Raw genomic sequence first — 25604 nt, 5'->3', positions numbered from 1 at the left:
TGCATCTAGCACTTGTATCCACATAGCAACCGCTGGGTACATTTAGAAGGAGAATGGACCAATTACAGCGCACATTTAGCAGAGAAAAACACAGCTTAATAGACCATTATGCAACGCTGTGTTAATTCATAATCATTGTGACAATAAGCAAATGCCGATGAGAGTCACAGTGGGTGATACAATGGTTGCCTGCCCCGATGGATGAGGGTTTAATACTGTGCCAAAGAAAAGCAAAAACAATATCATTTCATTGGATTAAACCAATAATATCATTTCATTGGAGTAAACCAGCAATATCATTTCATTGGAGTAAACCAATAATATCATTTCATTGGAGTAAACCAGCGTGCTCTCAGAGGGTCCCAGGTACATTTTATGCCGACAAAACCAGGAAAATAATAATGCAACTGATAAAAAAAAAAAGAAAAAAAAGGTAGAGCCTGTTGACTTTATACATAAATTATCCCTCACCTTAGTGAAAGTGGTGATGAATATCCAATCATAAACAAAGTAAATTGAATTCTTTGCACATGATTGGATGATAGAAGTTAGCACACCTTTACCTGATTTCTAAGCTAAGTGAACCCATTTTACTTCTTTAGTAAATCAGCCGCAACACGTCCAAACGTCATCTGTCCAAGGTTTAATTTCCAGGAGAACCACTGATTTATGGAGACTTGTCCCTGGAAATATTGGACCCTGGGTTTAAGCACTTCTCACCCTCACAGTAAAATCCTAGAGCATAGTGATGTCTAGTACACAAGATGAGAAAATCAGACGAAAAATACCGCTGTCCAGTAATCCGATCGTTAGTACACAGCTTTTGAGAGCCGATCATGACAGTTCGTGCAAAATTATTCAAGGGGACAAAACACAAAACTTTTCCTCACATGATACTAAAATGAGCGCTATTTGTTTAATCAGTACAGTATTCGTCTGAAAAAATAAATCGAGTGACCAAGGCTGCCGCGCATGCTTAGACCAAAGAATACATTACAATAAAATCCAACACATTACATCACTTCTGATGTTGTATTCTGTCGTATGAGAATCTTTGTAAGTTTAGCAACCTCTTCATTTTCAATACGCATGCACAAAAAAAAAAACAAAAAAACAGACAATCATTCGTCCAATATTCTCATCATATACAAGGCTTGAAAATGATAACACTGTTATGTCTGTGGGATTTGAAGGCCAGTCTGACTGATATGTCAGCATTTGGAGGATCCTGGAGAGGTAAACCCCCTTTATATCTCCTTGTATCTCTGTACTAGTGAAATCTCATTATGTGGGGTTCCCATCATCCTTGCTGGACTTTTTTTGTCATTTTATTATATTATGGACAATATAACCAAAGGAGATGGAACACACAAAGTTAGTGGGACCATAGAAAAACTCTCAGGTGGACAGGAATAAAGTTGAGAATCATGGCGAAGAGATCGTTGAAGTAGATAAATGGACTGCTGTGTGCTGCGTTGAATGAAGTGTAAAGTGTATCTAAACCTAAGAAGAAGAATTTATATTTTGCAGCTTATTGGCCCTTAAATGTGGTGGCTGTATATATTGTTGTTGAAGCAAAAGCTTAAGCGCCCATTCAGACTGGCGCGACACGACTTGCTGGGGCGACCTGTGAAGTCGCGGTGCACGCTGCGCACAGCGACCTCGGCGCGACTTGCAGGGACTTCATATAATTGAAGTCAATGCAAGTCGCCTCCAGGTCGCCCCAAAGTAGTACAGGACCCTCTTTCTAAGTCGGAGCGACTTGTGTCGCTCCTATTTGAACGGGTCCTGTACTATTCAATGGCGAGCGACCGACCGCGATTTGTCAGGCGACCAAGTCGCCTGACAAGTCGCGCTAGTGTGAATGGACCCTATGTAACTTCATTCTCCCAATAAACATTGATTGTTTTTAATCCTCATGCTGCTAGAATTAGTAAATAGATAGGAAAGTATATGGTATTTAGTTTAAACTTTTATTTGTACATTTTTTCAGTTACATCCTGGTTTCTTGCCTAGGCAAATGTCATCATACATCCCAGAAGTCTTCAGGAGGGGAGGAGGTAGGGGTTTTCTCAGCTAAGCACACTCTCCGGAATGCATGCCTAAACTAAGGGCAGATGGATTCTAGAAATTAAATGCTACATGAATCATGTGCCCCTTAGGCTCCATTTATCTGAGCGTATGGTTTTCAGGCGGTTTATTTTGGGCTTTTTTCAGGCGTTTCTTCTGGCTTTTTTTCAGGCGTTTTTTGCAGGTGTTTGGAGGTAGTCATTGACATCTAACAAAAACTTGTAATCTGCCAAAATAGAAGCTCATGTACTTTGAGTTTCAGGCGTTTTGCTTCAGGTGACAAAACGCTCATATGTGAACAGGGGCCATTGAAATGAATGAGATTTTGCTTGTTGGGCGTTTTGAGATTTCAGAGATGAGCGTTTTACAAGCTGAAATACACTCAGGTGTGAACAGGGCCTAACTCAAATGGCCACCGCCAGAAATACTAGAAAGTGGTTTTTCAAAGTGATTTCATAACAAAATAAAGCATGGAGACATGGATGGATGTGGGAATTTGCTCTGAATATTAAAAAATTAATTAAATAGTGTTTTTAACTTGTGGCGCTCAGGTGAAGATCCGCTTAAAAACTTTACATACAGTGGGTACGGAAAGTATTCAGACCCCCTTAAATTTTTCACTCTTTGTTATAATGCAGCCATTTGCTAAAATCATTTAGGTTCATTCTTCTTCCTCATGAATGTACACATAGCACCCCATACTGACAGAAAAACACAGAATTGTTGACATTGTTGCAGATTTATTAAAAAAGAAAAACTGAAATATCACATGGTCCTAAGTATTCAGACCCTTTGCTCAGTATTTAGTAGAAGTCCCCTTTTGATCTAATACAGCCAGGAGTCTTTTTGGGAAAGATGCAACAAGTCTTTCACACCTGGATTTGGGGATCCTCTGCCATTCCTCCTTGCAGATCCTCTCCAGTTCTGTCAGGTTGGATGGTAAACGTTGGTGGACAGCCATTTTTAGGTCTCTCCAGAGATGCTCAATTGGGTTTAAGTCAGGGCTCTGGCTGGGCCATTCAAGAACAGTCACGGAGTTGTTGTGAAGCCACTCCTTCGTTATTTTAGCTGTGTGCTTAGGGTCATTGTCTTGTTGGAAGGTAAACCTTCGGCCCAGTCTAAGGTCCAGAGCACTCTGGAGAAGGTTTTTGTCCAGGATATCCCTGTACTTGGCCGCATTCATCTTTCCCTCGATTGCAACCAGTCGTCCTGTCCCTGCAGCTGAAAAACACCCCCACAGCATGATGCTGCCACCACCATGCTTCACTGTTGGGACTGTATTGGACAGGTGATGAGCAGTGCCTGGTTTTCTCCACACATACCGCTTAGAATTAAGGCCAAAAAGTTCTATTTTGGTCTCATCAGACCAGAGAATCTTATTTCTCACCATCTTGGAGTCCTTCAGGTGTTTTTTAGCAAACTCCATGCGGGCTTTCATGTGTCTTACACTGAGGAGAGGCTTCCGTCGGGCCACTCTGCCATAAAGCCCCGACTGGTGGAGGGCTGCAGTGATGGTTGACTTTCTACAACTTTCTCCCATCTCCTGACTGCATCTCTGGAGCTCAGCCACAGTGATCTTTGGGTTCTTCTTTACCTCTCTCACCAAGGCTCTTCTCCCCCGATAGCTCAGTTTGGCCGGACGGCCAGCTCTAGGAAGGGTTCTGGTCGTCCCAAACGTCTTCCATTTGAGGATTATGGAGGCCACTGTGCTCTTAGGAACCTTAAGTGCAGCAGAAATCTTTTTGTAACCTTGGCCAGATCTGTGCCTTGCCACAATTCTGTCTCTGAGCTCTTCAGGCAGTTCCTTTGACCTCATGATTCTCATTTGCTCTGACATGCATTGTGATCTGGAAGGTCTTATATAGACAGGTGTGTGGCTTTCCTAATCAAGTCCAATCAGTATAATCAAACACAGCTGGACTCAAATGAAGGTGTAGAACCATCTCAAGGATGATCAGAAGAAATGGAAAGCACCTGAGTTAAATATATGAGTGTCACAGCAAAGGGTCTGAATACTTAGGACCATGTGATATTTCAGTTTTTCTTTTTTAATAAATCTGCAACAATGTCAACAATTCTGTGTTTTTCTGTCAGTATGGGGTGCTATGTGTACATTCATGAGGAAGAAGAATGAACTTAAATGATTTTAGCAAATGGCTGCAATATAACAAAGAGTGAAAAATTTAAGGGGGTCTGAATACTTTCCGTACCCACTGTAAATACAAGATTAAAATTTTTCTACTGAGCTGAACCTACAGGTCTGCCTCCATTGTGTTTCTAGCATAAGAAACAACTTTACATTAGGAAAATGCAGATACAACAGGAGATTGTTCCCCGGCCATGTTCGCAAGGTTCAGCTTTGTGTACTAATCACTGAAACATTTCATATCATAGATTCTCTGTAGACCAATTAAGAAAGCTTCCGTCACAATTCATGCAGCTATAATATATCTGACAGGCCACTACGTTTACCTTATCTTGGTCGTACAGGATCCAATGCAGCTGGACCCTGCAGACTTCTTAAACAGCTGTGGTTTGGGACTGTAGCCTCTTGTTATGTGATTCTGAACTGTGCAGCCTCCCACTCTGAGAGTTACAAAGGCCTGAGCTGGAACCAGAACACACTGGCTGCATTTTTAGGAGCACAGATTTAGCGCCAATCTGTTTACAACTGTGCCAGCAATTGCCGGTATGTAGAGCTGAATGCAGGGGTAATAGTCAGAGACTGACTGCCGATATAACCTGTGCCCCGCAAATCAGCAAAAAGGTACCTGTATTATAAACCAAAGAATTATTAAGTATTTCTGGGCAACAGGCAAACCTACCACTACCTGGCAGCACTGAGACCTGGTGATATGGCAGCTCAGTCCCCTTGGATGTACAAAGGATCAGTTTTCTTTCTTCATACCCAGAAGATCCTAGGGGGCCACAGCAGCCCTGACAAGAGAAATATTGTCACAAAACAAGTACTGTATGACCAAACACCTTCCTATGTCCTCTGCATTTCACTTCTCAATACAGGTACACTTTAAATGAAAAAATCCCACACATGACAAGTGAGCCGCAATCAGTTCTGAACATTGTTATTCTTTATAAAGTCTGAAAATTGCATAATGTTATTCACATAAAAGTCGACTTTCAGCATATATTACTTGAACGGTAATATCTGCACTTTGCAGGGATAAAAAAAAATACTTTTTCCATTTAAGAAGAACTTCTAAAGTACTTTTTTTCATTGCTGTAAAGAGAGTTCCATTTTCAATATTGCGTGTTCTTTTTGATTGCTGGGTTAGAAGACATAACGCCTTGGAAGACCGTGAGAAAAGCCTTGAATGAATGCACGTTGTACACTTATTCAGCCTTGGAGAGAAAGACTTACGACAATCGGCCAGACAAGTCACCGCTACAGAAATCAAAGGTGCTGATAAATACAGCACACTCCATTCACAGGACTGTGAATAGCAGCAATTTCTCCATTATGGAGTACAGCTAGAAATATTAAATGAAATATACAGAAAGCAATTAATTCCACTCGGCAAATGGCTTAGAGTTAGCGAAAGGCACCGGCAAAGTTGCCATTCAGCGACGCAATTGCAGGAAGGTTGTGAAAAACCAAGCCGCAGACTGACTTCAATGTGAGAGTTGGGATCAAGACTCGAGATCCAATCTGTTCCTGTGGTGGAATCTAAAGGGACCCGGATTGTGCAGATGTGTGAGAAGGTTACTCTACCGTTAGGTTGATGAAAACATCTTCTTTTGGGTCCTTTCACACGGGCGGTCCGTATGTCCGTTTTTCATCTATCCGTTTGCGGGTGATATACGGACATAATGTAGGATTGCGGATGTCAGCGGATGACAGCGCTGACATCTGATTTTCGTCCTTTCCGTTCAGTTCCGTTTTTTGAGACGGATGTCAGCAGTGTCATCCGCTGACATCCGCAATCCTATAGACATACATTATGTCCGTTTATCATCCGCAAACGGATGGGATGATAAACGGACATACGGAACGGACCCTCCAAAGTGTCATCTGTGTCCGTTCAAAAAAAAAAAAAAACTGTGCATGAGCGGATGAAAAAAACGGACCGTGCTGTGTGAAAGGACCCTTAGGCCTCTTTCACACGGCCCCTCCGATTTTTTATTCCGCTGCGGCACTTTTTTTTTTTTTAATGGACACGGATGACACTTGCGTCATCCGGTCCGTATGTCCGCATATCATCCCATCTGTTTGCGGATGATATGCGGACATAATGTATGTCTATGGGCATTGCGGATGTCAGCGGTGTCATTGTCACTGATTTTGCATCAGTTCTGCTTTTTAAACGGAAGAAAAAATAGGGTTCTGTTCCGCTCCAAAAAACGGAACAGAACTGAAAGGACGAAAATCGGATGTCAGCGGTGTCATCCGCTGACATCCGCAATCCCATTGACATGCATTATGTCCCGTTTTTCATCTGCAAAAAAATGGGATGAAATACGGACATACAGAGCGCCCGTGTGAAAGAGCCCTTACTGTTCAAGGAGAAAAGATTTCCAGGGGTGAAAGGTGCCACAAAGTGAAGTGTTATAGACTAAATTAAAGCATACCTGTATAGAAAAAATAAAGGGGGTGCTACGTCTGACCTCATCCTGAAAATGCTCACTGCCTGGCTGTCTCAGACTACAATACTTTCTGAATGACCCAGGGGAAGTTTGTAGATCAGGAAAAATAAAAAGTCAGAACTCACGATCTGCACAGTTTCTCCAGCTCTGAGACTCAAGGTAATAGACAATAAATCAGCAAGACAGCCAGGCAAGCAGTATTTTTAGAACAAAGTCAGCAGTGGCAGCCCTCTATTCTCTTAGGACGGGGTAGGGGGCTCCCATTCAAAAATTCTAACATAAGTCATATGTAAAGTATTAGGAGGTGGTAGCGGAGCGCAGGATTAATAATATGATTGGAAGTGACTGGAGGGCTGGAGAAAGCAAACTTAATTCAACATGTATATGCTGAAATTAGGCTTGACTGTGAGTACACTGGCCGGAGACATCCTAGGCTAGGGATAACAACATCCCTTCCCTATGACCTTATAATTATTATTATTATTTTTATATGCTGTTTTAAAAGGATTCTCTCTTTTCTACAGCAATGTGATCAGCGCCTTCTCCTGAGGAAGTGGAACGTATTCCACGTAACGCGTAGAGCTCGTTTGTGGTGCATCCTATATTTTTATACCTTTGGATCCTTTATGCTCATGGATTACAGTGCTCCATTTCAGTTTACAACCAGTCAGCCTCTATGTATTTACCTATTTAGTCTGTCATTACACCATTTATTTATTGTACTATTTACAGCTATGCCATTATGTCATTCTATGTATTTTTGATCTTACAATTAAATTGCCTTTGTACTATTATGTTAGACCCGCCTCAAATTATTTTATCGATTTGTCTGTTTATGTATCATTGTATCTGCAGCCCCTCATCTAAAGTCCCAAACGTCCCCCCTTATACCCTGATCTATTTTAATGCAACAGCTGGCTTAATAATATATTAATATATAATATAATATTTTTTAATATATATTATTTTTTTCTGATTTATATGGTTGTACCTATATTATATATATGCCAGTTGTTCTATAGTATTTGCATATATCTCCTTATTCCCCTCCCCCCCCCTTTTTTCTTAAACTTTAATCAATTTTATAGATTTCTGACAACAAATTTTAAGAATCATTGTGATATTTAGTGTTCCAAGCAGCTCTGCTTCAAAATGGAGAAAAGAATATATATTTCAAAATGTACAGCCATATCACAACTGTGTACATGGCACCCCACGATCCCCCAGGGCACAGCAGGTTCAGTACTAAAGTGTCTGAGAATTATCTTCAGCTGACAGAAAGCTTAAACCTGAACTCCAGGCAAACAAGGATTCAAATAAATATACTCTTTCATAGCCACAAATAATAAAAATCCACTTTGTGTGTGTGTGTAGAAAATGCCTCTACAAACTCAGATATTACCTTGTGAAAGTAGTGGTGATATCATCACATAACCTGTGTGGAGAGCAGGGCTGTGGGAGGGACCCAACTGACCCCACCCACTACAGGCTGCCTGCAGAAAGCTAGAGGAGGGGGGCGGATACAAGACCAGTCACCCTGCACAAGGAGTGAGAGCAGCACTGAGCGTTCTTTATACAGGGAGCGCCTGCAAAGAGCCACATTTTCACATTATTATTATTGCACAGATCTGGAAGAAATACACAAATCACACAAAAGATATTGGTAGGAAAATAATGCTTCTTGATTTAGAAAATATTTTCTTATCCTGGAGTTCAGCTTCAAATTTTGCCAATCTGACTGGGCCAGTTAAGGACAGGAACACGATGTAAGAAAAAAAAAAAAAAGATTGTCCTTTAAATAACTGAGCAAAGGCAACAGGAAAGCGTGGAATGTCCCCAGCAAGGGTTGTGTGCCTTTAAATCTGCCGGTCCGCTCCTCTGGCTGTTCTCGAGTCACAAGACTCTGCTTAAACCACCAAACCGCACCTCTTCCTGATCACACTGACTCTCAGCAATTTCAAACTGCTAAGCTTTTCCTCTCGGCCTGCTTCCACTATTGCCTGAACCTCGGCTACAGCAATCACTGAAATCACTGCCGCCGACTCAGCCGCCTGCGAAACTTCTGCATTTCCTCCCAAACACAAATCTGACACTCGGCACATTTTACTAACTTGTATCCCCGGCTGTAAATTCATGAGGGGATTTCCTGCAACATCCTGTCCATAGACTGAACACAGAGACTTCTACACTAAAGGATAAAGGGGGTTCTAAGAAAAGCAAATCTACCAGGAGGCAGTTTTATGCTGCCCATACACGCAGCAATAGTCAGGATAGTTCAACTATTTACTAATCTGATTACAAGTGATTGGAGGACTGAACAAAGCCTGCTATTGACTGACAACCTTTGATCAATTTTATGGACGGAAATAGATTTAAATAAGTATTGCGATCAATAGAAAAACAAACAATCAGAAACAGGAACGATATAAGGCAATCTAACAGGAAATTATCCAATTAGGGGTTTCTTCTACTAAACTTTCCTTGAGTCACTCAAAAAAAAAAAAGGTTTTTTTTTTTTTTTTTGATTGTCATCCACCAATCAGCGAACTTTGTGTGCTAAACAGCTCAACGCTTTCTCCAAATGCTTGAAACATGAGACTATCAGAGCTGCTGTCTTTATATTATTATACCGGATTTATACAGCGCCAACAGTTTACACAGCGCTTTACAATATAAAAGGGAGACAATACAGTTACAATACAATAAAATACAAGAGGGTTAAGAGGGCCCTGCTTAGAAGAGCTTACAATCTAATAGGGTGCAGCAAGTGGTACAAAAGTTTGCAACTGTGGGGAATTATCTGATGGAACTGGTAAAAGATTAGCTGGAGGTGTGATAGGCTTCCCCGAAGAGAGGAGTTTTCAGGGATCATCTGAAGGCAGCCAGAGAAGAAGATAGCAGAACAGATTGAGGTAGAGAGTTCCAGAGGATGGGAGAGGCTCTGGAGAAATCCTGGAGCCGAGCATGGGAGGAGGAGACAAAGGAGCTAGAGAGTAGGAGGTCTTGAGAGGACGGTTTGGGTAATATTTTGAGACAAGTTACATCACGTAACCTGGGGCTGAGTTGTGGATGGCTTTGTATTTTGAATGTTATTGGTTTATACAATGTGTGGTCTCTATTTGCTGACTCCCCTCATTCCAGTGTGGGTTCTCCCGCTGTCAGCCGGTGTGCAGGAGATGATGGAAACTTCATATAACAAAGGATTGCACACAGCAAAAATAAGAGGAAGGTTTTCACTGACTAGATCTGAGGACTAAATAGAAATGTTTGCATTTTTACTCAAGGAAATTTTCAGACAGAAAAAAGTAACAAAATGACGTGTAAAATTACTTCTAAGAAAGAAATGACAACTGTGGAAAAAAGTCATAATGAGAAAATGACGGTACTCCCACTCCTCAATGCAATCAACGTCTGACTGCAAACGGTAACACCGGCATTCTGTTCCAGAAGACTGCAAAACCGATTGCCTAAAAATGCATAAACTACCTAAAGTTTGTATCCAGGGCATTCCACCCAAAGAGATAATTCAGGTACAGAGTCACCTCTCCAATCACAGGTCTTTGTTCTGTCCCCGCCCACCTGGGAGTTCTCGCCCTTCCCCCTGCATTCTACATAAACACAAAATAAAATGTGGCCTCAGAAATTGCAACACTTGAGCTCCTGAGAGATATATAAAACTGAAAGACTTGTCACATCCACCAAACAATGAACTGTCAGTTCTGAGTGAAGAGAGAATAAATGAAATAGAATGACTTCTTAGTGCTGATTTTCCCACTCAATAATAAGGGACCTCTAAACCTAAAACAAAAAGTCTTCAGGAGGTGCAGAGCACCCACTAAACATTTCCAGCTTTTTTGTGAACGTCTTCTAAACAAACAATGAGATAATTGGCATTTCTGTAGCTCCTCTCTGCAGACCGCTCTTCTATACTGTAATCCACTTCAGGCTTGCAGGTAACTGTGAAGAGCATACTTAAAATAGACAATCCAAAAAAAACAAATCTGCTTCCTATACACAGCAAGTATGAATCCAACACAAAGTCCATCCCAGACTGCAGCTGCTGAAAAGATCATTTTCTAAACTACATCTAGAGCAGATGCTTGTAAACATCCAGGATGCAGGAAAATGTTTGTATCTAAAGCCATGGGGCTCTAATGATCTTCTGCATACCGATGAGCTCATTTCTCTGTCACTCTGCTCTCTCCACCTATGAGCATGCTCCTTGCACTGCAGCTCACCTAATTAGCTCCCTCCCCCTTTCTCAGCACTCCTTCACAATAGATTGCAGCAAGGAGCCAATTAGGAGTGTTTCAATGCAAGGATCATTCTCATAGGAGGGGAGAGCAGAGTAATCAGTGTGTTGCTTCTCATTTCACTGTACAGTCACTGGGTGGAGGTGGGGATGAGGCTTGTAAGTGAAAGTAAAACTGCAGAGGAGAAAGATCAGCACTGCACTGTGTGGCAGAGCTGTGTAAGATCTTAGGTCTAGGTGGACAGGCAGGTAAAACCATGTTTCTGTTATCTGTGTATTTAGCAGTTCAGCTTTAACGTCTAACCCTTTAATTGTCAATTAACTGTTGGCAATGTGCAGATCAGCAGCAGGCAAAAAATTCTGTCATAGATTCCCTTTAAATACTGCAAAATTTCAAATCTGCCACAATGACATGAAATCAATGTCATGTTTGATGTATGCCACCAAATACATAGGAGGGGACAAGTTGGTGAGAGAGGAGCACTGCTACATTATGTAATGTAGGTGGCAGACACAGGGCCTCATGAGATAAAATGGAAGACAACCAATGATGAAGGTAAAGTCCTGGGGGGAATCATTTTCCAAAACACAGCTGACTTCCTGTCCTGTAATCCTCTTGGTGCTCCTTCAGACTATTTACAGACACCAGACAATGTTTGCCAGACTTGTGACAGACTTCTTGGCTATACAAAGTAGATTATACAACTGCAGAATTCATATGTGAGAGTGACTGATAGAATTAAAGCCAAAAAACAAAAATGTAAAATATTGCAGCTTACCAATTCTTAGATGTGATGGCTGTATTCGTTTTATTTGCAGTTTTCTTTCACCCAGTAAAGCTGGCCATACACTGACTATAATTTGACCGGTCCAGCAGGGACAGGCCAAATTCCAATCAGTTTGGCTGTCCCTGATCAACTTTTGTCAAAGGGACATGGAGGAAAACTTTTGTCAATCAGTGGCTGCAGCTGCGAATCAATGTATTCTGACAATGGTAGGTCTCGCTGTCAGAATATAAAATCCCGGGGGGGGGGGGGGGTATCCACCTCACTTGTGCGGATGGAGGAATGAGCTAGTTTTTTTTCGTTCAGTCTGCCTAAAGTGTAACTATAGGCAAAATCAAAATGACAATATGATACAGTCCGTTACTGGAACTAGAGCCCACCGTAACTTACTTTATTACTAGTTGATCCTGCCAGTAAGTCTGTTGTTTTTTAGTGTCCTTTAAGCCTAGTACACATAAGTAGTTTTTTTTTTTCATTCTTTTCGGGGGAAAAAAACCTGACAGCTTGGGGGGGGGGGGGGCTGTACAATCATCGCTCTCAGCCATCAACTGGCTTCTGTCAGACAGACTGCAGTACGCATGGGCCGAATGTCGGCCTGTTTATATTGAACCGGCCAATGCCTCCCGACATTCAGCCCTGTGTGTACTTGGCTTTAGGGTGCCTTCACACTTGCGGATGCACCCTGCCTGTGATTAGACACGAGAACACCAGCAGGGATTCCCACCATTAGCCGAGAGTAGGCAGCCCCATTGAAAGCCATAGATTACTCCTGCGGGTAATGGCTCTTGCAGCAAATACATGCAAGTGATTGTTATGTCTTGAGGTGGGACTGCTCTGAAATTGCTGCCCAAAGCAGTCCTATTGCACCTGGTGTGAATGGGCCCTTAAGAGAAAACTACATTTTATAACATTTTTAGTTTTGGATTTAATACTGCTTTAAAAAAGTGATTTCCTATCCAGGAAGTGCATTCTGTGCCTTGACATAATCAGTTATGCAAAATAATCAATTTATTCAACACAAAACATCGCAAAAAGGGCAGCTCTTTATATCTCTTTCTCTGGCAAAGTCGGTCATTTGCAAAAAGTTTACCATTAAAAAAATAAGTTAGATGAATAAATGTTCATACTGACGTTGTTTAAAAAACTTCTACTTCAAGACAACCGGCTTACCCCCAAACCTTTGCATAGGAGTTGCGATGTATTTCATGGAAGTTGCATGTTTGATGCAGCTTACATGCATTGCCACCATTCACCTTTATGGAAGATGCTTTAAAATAAAATCCATACCAATGCAGCTATTGGCGTGGGTTTTTCTCGAACACCCAAACATTCAAAGTGCAAACACAACTGTAAACTTGTTAGGTAGGGTTAATAACGACAGCGCATGGGGAACTGCTCAGTGCCCATTATTGAAGCCTGCACAGATTGCTTCTCATCAATATACAGTAAGAAGAATCAATCCCAACCACGACACTACCTGCCTGGGGTTTGCATGTTCTCCCTGTGCCTGCGTGGGTTTCCTCCGGGTACTCCGGTTTCCTCCCACACTCCAAAGACATGCTGGTATGTTAATTGGATCCTGTATAAAAAAAATTGTCCCTACTATGTATGTATGAATGTGAGTTAGGGACCTTCGGTTGTAAGCTCCTTGAGGGCAGGGACTAATGTGAATGTGCAATGTGAATTATGTGCAATATGTAAAGCGCTGCGTAAATTGACAGCGCTATATAAGGCAGCTTACACACGATACTTCTGTTAGAGCATCTACGTTTTCTGGTGTAATTGTAATGCACATAAAATTTATTCTAGAGTTCTGGATATTCAATTGACATTTTGGGTCATTTGAGCGCATTCGTGCGTTTTTGCGCGCATCAGGCGCAAATTACTGACCAAAAATGCAGATTTTTCTATTTTGTTCTTACTGAAGAAAACGCGGCGCTCATTTACGCAGCTGTGTGCACAGGCACATTAAGAATGAATGGGCTCTATTTTAGCTCAGAAAAAAAAACGCTGTACTGAGCATTTTTAAGCTGCAGTGTGCAAGAGGCCTAAGAACCTGAAATAAATAAATAAATCTCCAGCGCACAATATATAGCAGATTTTTTTGGCCATCAATAAAAAGCGAGTTACTGACCAAAGCCTTTATGTAGCACGATTTTAAAGGGCGTCTTTTCCAGGGAACCACTTCCACCCAGATGGCTTTTTTTTTAAACCAGAAAAAGCAAAACAAGCTATAAAAATGTCCATCAAACTAACAGCGCGAGCAAAAACACACAATGGATTCCTCTACAGCTAAGCCGAGCAGCTTGGATGGCACAGCCATGATTTTTTTTTTTATATGAAATGTTTATTTGGTTTTTACAAGATACATAGGAAAGCAAAAAGGGGTTTGAACAAAAGAGTTCGGCCATCATATCCAAGGAAACAATGAGATGAACAATGCAGGTAACAAAACATCACTTATTAAAGCCATAAGTGAATTCAGCCATGATTTTGATGCACTCTGGAAAGGAAGGGTTAAACGTAGGTGCTCCTGCAGGTCGCTGAACGAGCAGGATGTTTTTGAACCCTGGACCCGTACATTTTTTTTTATTATTATTCACATGTCCAAGGCAAAGGTCTGTCCATCCCCTCTTGTATTACGCACACGCTCGCTGTCTGGCGTGATGCAACATGCGTCTTGAAGTCAGGCGTAAACTACGGCAAAAACATGGACTTAGATCAGCAGCCATCTTGGAACAGAATTAGCACAAACTGTGTGAACATTAAACAGAGCAGAATATGTTGGTGAAGTTATTATAAATAAAAGTCACATTTAGAAATGTTTCTGTTTATTATTCTGACACTTCTATTTTGCTGCATTCTTGTTTTCTACTGCAAATCTATAAAGAGGATTGGCGTCAATGAAAGTGTCATCTGCCAGTACTGGTAACGCCACCTTCTTTCTCTGCATTCTATGCCATCCATGCCGTCTTCAGCTTTTACACAGATTCACTCCATGCTATTGCAAAATGCAACCTTTAACCACTTTGCGGCTTTCCATTTCACCATCCGCTCAATATGAAGAAAAATATTCAGCAGATTTCAGAAAATCCTAATGCAGAACATAGCAACACTGAATGACATTACGACTTTTTTCATAATGTATTTAAAGTATTGCTGTCTGATTCACCCTCTCTATTTGTCCTGTCAAAAAAAATGAAAGAAAAAGAAAATCCCAATTTTTGGGTTGTCTTAAAAATTACTTAGATTACTTAAAAAGAGTAATAGAGGGGAAAACCTCCAATGAAGGCTCTAGTTCTGGTGACAACCAGGGGTTCCCTCATATTGAAGAGATTTCCTCTCACTTCCTGTTTTGGCTATGGGACAGAAAGTGAAGGGAAATTTCCCCAATGGGACCCAAATAGCAAATAAACCTAACCTTACTCATCCCAAAATGAAAAAATAAGATGTTTTGCCTATAGTTCTGCTTTAATGTCTTGTTGTACCCCATGCTGCATAGCTGCTTTATCCTAAAAAGTGAAATTATGTTTTCAAACAAACAATTATTTAGCCTGAAATATGATGCTGCCAGATCTGCTGTCTACATGAAACACAGACAGAAGAAAGGATTTTTTTGGCCACTAACTTCTTTCCTCACCTTCTCACTCAATTCTGCCGCCTGTACAGTCTATCCGTTATCAGCATCAGTTTAAATGTCAGCTGGTGGGCAGAGGATGCTGAGAATTTAGTCTAAAGCTGGCCAGATGGTTTAACTCTAAGCCGGTTCAACAGGAACCAGCCAATATTCGAACCATGTTTTGGCAGGCTGAATGTACGATCGATCAACTTTGGTACAGCCAGCCTGTCAGATTTTACATGTGGTTATTGCTAGCGGCTGCTATAACTGCTAGCAAATCCAACTGTGTTCTCCAGGCGGGTATGGCTTCCCCTGACCCCTCCCCCACCGGGAGAACGCAATGGCTTGCAGGAAAGAAATCACTCCGTCTATGGCCGGGTTAAAGCCCCGTTCACATTAGTGTGATTTCTTCTGCGTCAGCCATTGCGCTTCAATGCACAAGAATGGAAACCACATTATTTTCTATTGTGCCCATTCACATCAATGCAGCATGGATGGTGCAGTGCCATTTTTAAAAAGGTGCAGGCTCTTTTTTTGGTGCAGCATACTGTGTTATTGGACCCACAGATTTCAATAGCAGTGCAGGAAAAAAACATGTTTAACAACCAGTCTCCTCTGGTTGACAGAAAAAGAAAAGAAAAAACGCACAAAAAAAAAAAACCTACCAAAACACACTGAGATACATACGATTATGCAGCTGCACTAGTGTGATTCCAGGGTGAAAAAGCAGTTCAACAATGACAACTGTTTAGTGATTACACACATCAAGTTCCCTTTTAAAGCTGAACTCAAGACAAACAGCTAAACACACAGAAGAATACATATATATGGGAACTGTATAACTGCCTAAGAGTTTGTATTTCCCTCAATCCAGTCCTGTAATTCATACAGCTCTGCCACACATCACAGCCCTGTCTGGCAGGGTTAGGCTGCCCATAAATGAGTCATTTGTTTGTCATTGAGCCAGCAGGATAACAGTAAAAAAATGACTTGATTCCCCTATCTACACAAAGTGGATGAGGGAATCCTCTTCCCTTCCCTGCTGATCGAGCAGGGACAATCCAACAGGGTGGTTGTAAAGAAGTCAATCAGTAGATCAACTTCTGTAAACCTCTCTGCACATCCATGGACCAAAACTCGTCCAGTCTTTTATGAACCAACCAGATTTCAGTCCATGTATGGCCAGCTAAAGAGACCCCATTTTGTTTTCTGCTGCAGTTCACTAAGGCAGCCCATGTTTTTTTATTGTTCAACCAGCAAGTTGAATGAAAGAAAATGCCTTGACTCTCCCATCCACACACTTGATGTGGATGGGGGAATCCTCCAGCTACACTATTGTTTTCTGACAGCAGGAGCCTTCCCGCCACCAGAGAACACTGATCAGTGTTGTAGGGCCATAGCAAGTGGCACTGATTGATCAGGAAAAACTCATCAGGCTGGTTGTACTTTGTCATCCTGCCCATACATGGATTGAAATTCGGCTGGTCCCTGCTCTACCGGACACATTTTGATCCATGTATGACCGGCTTTAATATGGGTGGTGGAATCTGCTCACTGGGTGAACAATACAAAACAACAAAAAACTATGGTGAGATTTACAGAAATTGTCCCCCAGCCTGACACTGGACAATGAAAATCAAGAGCTCATTTCTTGCTCTGCTTGCTCCTATTCTATGCTCATTGTGTTGCTTTTCCCTTTCCAAATTCCAACAAGCCAAATTCAGGTACTTCCACTGGTTACATTCAAAAATGACATTTACGTATTAATGAACACAGAGCTGCAGTATTTCTTGTGATTTTTAATATCTGACTGGAGCTTTAAATGTTCCATAAGTCTATGTGTATCTGAAATGATAAAATGTTTAAATCTCCATCAAAAGTTTGTTTATGTGATGCTAATCCCATAAAACACTCTCCATATCAGTCAGCTGACTGTGACACTTCTCCCCCAACAGGACTGCCAAAAATATCTCAAATATTTATATAACGGCCATGAAAAATATTATAGAATTTGCAGGCAGGTGTGAATAAAATGTTGGATTCTGCTGGAGCCTCACACAAGGCCAAGCATGCCGGTCTGCAACTGTTCAGAGGGATTTTTATTGGATCCTAACAGTTGGGATGATGAGAATGAGGCCAGCTAACATCAATTTTCAGCACACTGGAAATTTTTTGCATCCAAATAAAAACCATCAGAAAGGGTTGGACCTTTTCCCAGTCAGAGTGCTGGGGGTAACAGGTGTCAGCCCGAAGTTTGGAGGGTGGGAAGCTCCCTCAAAATCTATGGTGCAATCAGCACCACAGACAGACCTCTCACCTTGCAGAACAATCCATTCCGTTTAAAACAGAAATGAAAAGGTAAAACATTTGTGTGTAGATATAAAAAAAAAACATTATAAATACCATTTTTTCCCCTTTTTTATGAACCACATTCCCTCTGTTCTCAGTTAAATAAGAGCTGGGGGAGGAGAAACAGCAGCATACTGATCTTCCCAGTGAATGACTGTGCAGGGGGGCATGTCAGGACAAGTCTGATCATTGGAGGACAGAAGGCCCAGTTCCCAACACAACTAGGGAAATGACCACGCTGTGCTATCATGCCTAGTGTGGTCAGTTTCTAATAAGCAGAGTGTCTGGCAGGAACACCAGGGATTTTACACAAAGAACACAATACAAAGAGAATAGGATACTTTTTCATACAAGTAAATGGTACAGCGGGCACATTTTAGGGATATAAAATGTTGGGTTTGCATATTCTTTAACCAAAAATACGCCACTGAGAAAAAAAATCATCTTTTTTTGACAGAAGCAGGGCAGTCATGGAGAACTCACCGCCAGAAAAAAAGTCACAGCCCGTAACCGGTCCTCTTAGAACATGACTTTTCCCGAGCCCCCTGCTGCTATTACAAACCACTATTAGTTTATTTATACTCCTGACGCGCAACGGGACACGGAGCTGTCGAAAAGCAACCCGATATCGGAGCTGGGCGTTTAATTGAAGCCCCCCCGGCTAGGCCTTATCTCCTGACGGTGACATACCCTTTAAATCAGGTTTAAATGGATAAACTTCAGACTCTGAGCGCACTGAAAACGGGACTTATCAGATGGCACTCACACTTGGCAGAATCCTAAATAATGCATAGAGGAAAAGGGAGAGCGGCGATAGCGCGGCACAGCGTCGTCTCTATAACCTACACCAGAGATGGACTGGCAGGGGTAGGGTTACGCTTGGCGCAGTTTTGCAAAAGTAATCAGAGAAGGAACTTTCAATTTTCTTTTTGTGTATGGCGATACAAATCTGCCAGTGTTACCGGTAGCTTAATCACTCTTGTTTTACCATAACAGAATCATATAACCACAAACACAGAGAGGCCTGTAATACATACAGTGTGTGTGTGTGTGTGTGTGTGTGTGTGTGTGTGTGTGTGTGTGTGTGTGTGTGTGTGTGTGTGTGTGTGTGTGTGTGTGTGTGTGTGTGTGTGTGTGTGTGTGTGTGTGTGTGTGTGTGTGTGTGTGTGTGTGTGTGTGTGTGTGTTGAAGCCCAACTATGGCCAGATTCTTTTCATTTTAAATGACATGTGGAAGTGTGGAATTTTGTCTTTTATTTCGGTCTATGACACCATTACAGAGACTTTCCCTCACTGTCCCCAATAGGCCTGAACACAAAACGGGGAGTGCTGATGGCATCAGGAAAGGAGGCACAGACAGCAAGAAAAAAAATGCTTCCTTGCTCTTCTAAAAATGTGCTTTGGGTTCCCCTGCTGGATAAATTTCACCTCATTTCCTATCCTGGCAGGAAGTGAGGGGAAATCTCCCCAATACAGACACAGACCACAAAAAAAAAAAAAAAAACCTGGAAAGGAAAGGTTTGGGCTGGGGTTGGCCGTTAAAGTGGTTGTACACCCTTACATACACCCAGTGAAGTGACTGGCCTCAGGTGAAACACAGAGATGAAACAAATCCTCCTACATAGGTTGTACCCGTTTATGTGCAGTCTTCTTTTTTCTACATCCACTCAAAGTCCAGCATTTATAAAGCTTGTCTGAGCAGTCAGAACAAAAGGGGGGGGGGGGAAGCAGAAGTTACACTCTGCAGAGCTTAGTGAGGAGAGCTCTGATAGATGATTGGATGGAAAGGACACAGCCCCCTTCACACAGCACACAGGAACAGAGCTGAGGCTGTCAATCAGCTGGAGCTCCCTCCCCTGCCACCATTTTTCTCTTGTGTCAGGATAACTTGTCAGAAGTGATAAATGCTGATAGCATCATGGCAAAGAGCCTATGACGTAGGCTCTTTACCATGTGATAAGCTGTGTCCAATCACAGCAGACCACAGAATAAACAGGAAATACTAGTTATTGCCATTCCTCTCCTCATGCTTACAATGCGTGAGGACAGGAGAGCCAGTAAGCGGCATTCCTCAGCGGGAACATCTGCACTGACAATCAGGGCACTGATCATCAGTGCAGCCCCAACAGTGCCCATCGGTGATGCCTGTTAGTGCCTTCTCATCAGTGCCAACTATCAGTGTTCATAAGTGCTTCCTATCATTGCCCATAAATGTTGCCTATTAGTGCTTCATATTATTATTATACAGACAGAATTTATATAGTGCCAACAGTTTTTTGCCTCCTTATCAGTGCCCCTCAGTTCTGCCTCATAGACACACACAAGTGCCCATCAGTGCTTCCTCGTCAGCACCCATCAGTGAAGGAGAAAAATTACTTATTTACAAAATTGTTTAACAGAAACTGAAAAAAAACGTTTTGTTTTTTTTTTCAAAATTTTCAGTCTTTTTTCATTTCTTTAGCAAAAAATAAAAAAACTCAGTGGTGATTAAATAAGAAAGCTCTATCCGTCTAAAAAAAAATAATAAACAATTTGTTTAGGTACAGCATTGCATGCCTGCAACTGTCATTCAAAATGCAACAGCTCTAAAAGCTGTAAATAGGTCTGGGCAGGAAGGGGTGAAAGTGGCCAGTAGTCAAGTGGTTAAATATTGTGCATAGGTCACCCCTTTATGTTATCTGAAAATAACAGCAGCCGCCACACACAAGACACAGAAACAGATAGGCCTGTATTGGTGGAGCTTGGAGTTGTTTTAGATTGGCATCAATGAGAAACACTTCTGAACTCTCAGCTTGCAGTTGTTTCGAGTTCCCAAGAGGTCTTCCATAAAACCATCAGAATGAATGGATTATCTCATTATAATACCCAAAACAAAAAAAAATCATATTATGCAGATTAGTAACCCTTAAACATGGTGGCTGGTCTACTATATTCAGCTGGTCATCCAGCCCGTAACACACTTCTTGTCCTAGAGTGTTTCCAATCTGGATGGAGGAGCAATGGAGCCACCATGGGAAAGCAGCATTGTCAAACTGAAGGGAGGGGAGTGTTAAGGCCCGTACACACGATAAGAAAATCGGAAGTGAAATTTCACCCGACGAATGATGTGCCAATTTTCGGATCGTTAGTACAGTGCTTTCAAAAGCTGATTACGAATTTTCGTTTGACAAAAGCTGAATGTGCAGGCTTTAGATTTTTTATCATACGTGAACACAAATTCTGATTTTCGTTTAATCAGTACAGTTTTCATCTGAAATGAATCGTAAGAGCAAGACTAGGCATGCTCAGAAATGAAAGAACACATACAAAACAATCCAACACATGACATCACTTCTGAAGTTGAATTCTGTCGTACGGGAATTTTCATATGAAAGTAACCTCTTCACTTTCCATATGAGACTAGCATGCAACAAAAAAAGACGACACAAATTCCTCCGATAATCTGATCGTGTGTATGAGGCTTAATATGCACTAGCAGATTTAGATAAATTAAAGCCAAACTCCAGCTAATACTTTTTAAAGCACTTGCATCAACTGTTTATTTTTTCCTTTTGGGATAAAGGTTTTACATGAATAAATAACAGCTGATGATTGTAAATGTTACATGGTTTGTCTCAACCCTCTAACTACCATGTATGCTGGAAAGCCTAGTCTGGTATAGGAAGCTGAAAAATGACAGACTTACTGCAAAGATCATCAGATGAAAATACAAGTAAAATGCCCTAAAAAAAAGGAAAACAAATGCATCCATGACATTTAAGAATAGGTAAGCTGCAAAATATTATTTCATTTGGGTCTAAAAACGCTTTACCTCTACACCTCCAGACAAATCTCTCCCTGACACCAGCAACAAACAAGGATGTCAAGGACAGAAATGTGGAAGCTGCCAGTGTCTGTAAAGGTTCAAATGCCATGAGCAAGGTTTTCATCCCGAAGCAAGGATTGGAATGACAGCACTAGAGCTTGCACCTTCACAGCGATGACAGATCCCACATTTCCATCCTGACAGTTCCCTTCAATTCCCACTTTTAGAACTTTGGAAGGCTGAATAGTTTCATGCAGACAAAAAGAAATGCAAACTGTTCCTTTGTATGTTTTACCTGATGCTGAGGAAACAAGACAACATCAACGCAGCGTTTTACAGAAACTCAGCACCGCCAACCTAAACCCACAAGGAGAGACCCATTCCAAGGCCTAAACTTATCTGATGGACGAGACTTAAGCGGCCTCCCTGCGTTTACACACCACAAGCCCTCATAATATTTACATCTTGGTCCAATAAAGAAAATCACAGGCTGCAAAATACCCGAATTACACAGCGTACGTCTGATCTAAGCGCTTAAAGCTTGCTGCCATCAGATAGGTAAAGAGCCGAGGAGGGGGAAACAACATTTTCATCCACTTCTCAGAACTGCCACAGCACGCAATTCACAAACCAAAGAGAACCGAGACAATGCAAAACTTTACAAATCATCAGACGGAACAAAATCAAGTGATCACAGATGGGAGATATCACCGAGGACTACAACAGGCACATAGAAAATAAAAGACATACCTATGCAGCAATGTCAATCTACAGATATATTGTTTTATACAGATGACATAAAACACACAACTATTCACAATGCACCATGAATAAAATGAAAGCATGCAAATGGAACATGTATGATTATAAATATATATAAAACACACATAGACAGAAAATGCATTTTGTCAGGACTTGTAAGCAGAAATCTGGCATGTCATAACAGGAAGACATCTAAAAAAAAAAAAAAGCAAAACCCCGAACACAAAAAATATAACAAACAGAACTTTGTGACTTCCATTGCTCTATGTGCCAAGCCCCCGTGCCTGCAATGAGCACACAGGTAGCCCAATTCTGGGGGACCCTACAAGATGGGCACATTTCTTATTATAGTTTTTATTACATTTTATAAATAATTCCAATACAGACTGGAGAGAGGGGTAATACCTGGACAGAGAGATTCCTAGTGACTGTGTGATTTAAGTGGAAGAGACGTGGTGCTGGTGAGAATGATGGAGTGTCATCTGACAGGTCCTGGGGGGCTCCGCCATCATTTACTCTGCCCCTGCCACAGGTGTCTGCAATGACCACAAGAACTTCTGCAGCCCATCGACCCCACAGGGCAATGCTGGAACTTGTAGTACCTCCCTGGCCAATTGCACAACATTATCCCTTCCACTGCATGTGTGTAGAGCTGTGTTAGTCCATGTCATAGCACATGCTGGGCACACTGTACCCACATAACTACCCCACTCACTGCCCTGCTATAAGGCATACCACATATATGGGGTCACATAGTACCCTGGTATAGGGTGACATATTATGATATATGCAAATGGTATAGGGTGCAATACTATGATATATAGGGGGTCACATACCATGATATATGTGGGGGGGGGGTGACATATAATGAAATATATGGGGTGACATACTATGATATATGGGGTGACTAAGATATTGGGGTGCCATAGTCCCCTGGTATAAGGTGCCATACTATGATATATAGAGGTGCCATATTTTGGTATATAGGGGTGCTATACTATGATATATATGGGGTCACATACTGTGATATATGGGGTGACATAGTCCCCTGGTATAGGGTGTCATACTATGTACCACACTATGATATATTGGGGTCACATACTATAATATATAGGGGTGACATACTATGATAATGGGGTCACATACTTTGATATATATATGGGGTGACATACTATGATATTGGGGTGACATAGTCCCCTGGTAAAGGTTGCCATACTATGATATATGGGGTTGCATACTATAATATTGGGGTGACATAGTCCCCTGGTATAGGGTGACATAAAATTATATCAGGGTGACATAGTCACCTGGTATAGGGTGACACATTATGATATTGGGGTGACCCTGTAGTCTGGTGTCATGGGATGGAGTCACCCTTTATTCCGGGGCCATGTTATGGGATGACACAGTAGTCAGTATTATCTTTGGGGTCCCCCCAGGTGGTGTTGCTCTGTGGGGTCAGTAATAGGGTCCCCCCCAGGTGGTGTTGCTCTGTGGGGTTAGTAATGGGGTCCCCCCAGGTGGTGTTGCTCTGTGGGGTCAGTAATGGGGTCCCCCCAGGTGGTGGTGCTCTGTGGGGTCAGTAATGGGGTCCCCCCAGGTGGTGGTGCTCTGTGGGGTTAGTAATGGGGTCCCCCCAGGTGGTGGTGCTCTGTGGGGTTAGTAATGGGGTCCCCCCAGGTGGTGGTGCTCTGTGGGGTCAGTAATGGGGTCCCCCCAGGTGGTGTTGCTCTGTGGGGTCAGTAATGGGGTCCCCCCACAGGTGGTGTTGCTCTGTGAGGTTAGTAATGGGGTCCCGCCAGGTGGTGTTGCTCTGTGGGGTCAGTAATGGGGTCCCCCCAGGTGGTGTTGCTCTGTGGGGTCAGTAATGGGGTCCCCCCAGGTGGTGTTGCTCTGTGGGGTCAGTAATGGGGTCCCCCCAGGTGGTGTTGCTCTGTGGGGTCAGTAATGGGGTCCCCCCAGGTGGTGTTGCTCTGTGGGGTTAGTAATGGGGTCCCCCCAGGTGGTGTTGCTCTGTGGGGTCAGTAATAGGGTCCCCCCCAGGTGGTGTTGCTCTGTGGGGTCAGTAATGGGGTCCCCCCAGGTGGTGTTGCTCTGTGGGGTCAGTAATGGGGACCCACCCAGGTGGTGTTGCTCTGTGGGGTTAGTAATGGGGTCCCCCCAGGTGGTGTTGCTCTGTGGGGTTAGTAATGGGGTCCCCCCAGGTGGTGTTGCTCTGTGGGGTTAGTAATGGGGTCCCCCCAGGTGGTGTTGCTCTGTGGGGTTAGTAATGGGGTCCCCCCAGGTGGTGTTGCTCTGTGGGGTTAGTAATGGGGTCCCCCCAGGTGGTGTTGCTCTGTGGGGTTAGTAATGGGGTCCCCCCAGGTGGTGTTGCTCTGTGGGGTCAGTAATGGGGTCCCCCCAGGTGGTGTTGCTCTGTGGGGTTAGTAATGGGGTCCCCCCAGGTGGTGTTGCTCTGTGGGGTCAGTAATGGGGTCCCCCCAGGTGGTGTTGCTCTGTGGGGTTAGTAATGGGGTCCCCCCAGGTGGTGTTGCTCTGTGGGGTCAGTAATGGGGTCCCCCCAGGTGGTGTTGCTCTGTGGGGTTAGTAATGGGGTCCCCCCAGGTGGTGTTGCTCTGTGGGGTTAGTAATGGGGTCCCCCCAGGTGGTGTTGCTCTGTGGGGTCAGTAATGGGGTCCCCCCAGGTGGTGTTGCTCTGTGGGGTTAGTAATGGGGTCCCCCCAGGTGGTGTTGCTCTGTGGGTTCCCCATGTTGCAGTGTCGGGGGGCTCTCCGTATATAAGTTCCCGGTCAGTCCTCCTCACACCGGACCGCCCCCCACCCCGGGCCGTACACACGGGGCAATGTCGGGGGGTTGTCAGGAAAGTTGTGTGGAGAAGCCCCGGGTGGGTGAGGGGGGGTCGGTCCGGCTGTACACAGCCCGCACACACACGCTCCTCAATGCCGGTCACACTCACCCAGAGGCAGGAAATGTTTGGTGTCCATGGCGGCTCCTGGGGCCCCTGTGGCTGCACTCTCCCCGGGGCCACACAGTCCAGGTTGGGGGAGGCCGAGGCGGACGAGTTGCTGCAAACTCACCAACAATGTAAGTGAAGTCTGTGTGAGAGAGGGAGAGCGGCGCTGGCTGTACTGAGGGGCCCCGCCAGGGGGGAGCGACGGACGACGGGCATTGAGCACACTGACACCCCGACTCTGGGGGGAGGGACTGTCTACATCGGGGACTACCCCACTGTGTCACCTGTATACCACCCACTCTGTCATCTACATATGTCATGTACCACCCACTCTGTCATCTATTTATACTACCCACTGTGTCACCTGTATGTATATACCATGTCCTACCCACTGTGCCACCTATATAT

At 43.1% G+C, this 25604-nt stretch overlaps 1 protein-coding gene across 1 annotated transcript in view; it reads right to left on the bottom strand.

The window, feature by feature from the left end:
* Positions 1-25326, bottom strand: part of RXRA (retinoid X receptor alpha) — a 324831-nt gene extending 299505 nt beyond the window's left edge. Inside the window, exon 1 of the mRNA XM_082263744.1 lies at positions 25200-25326. Within this exon, the coding sequence (XP_082119870.1) occupies positions 25200-25227 (28 nt within the window). The 5' untranslated portion in view covers positions 25228-25326. The remainder of the gene's footprint in view (positions 1-25199) is intronic.
* Between the last annotated feature and the right edge of the window lie 278 nt (positions 25327-25604).

The sequence above is a fragment of the Pelophylax lessonae genome (genome assembly GCF_965119305.1).
Source record: "Pelophylax lessonae genome assembly, chromosome: 7".
Taxonomy (NCBI): Eukaryota; Metazoa; Chordata; class Amphibia; order Anura; family Ranidae; genus Pelophylax; species Pelophylax lessonae.
Note: the sequence above shows the minus strand (reverse complement) of the source record. Positions and strands in the feature narration are given on the sequence as shown.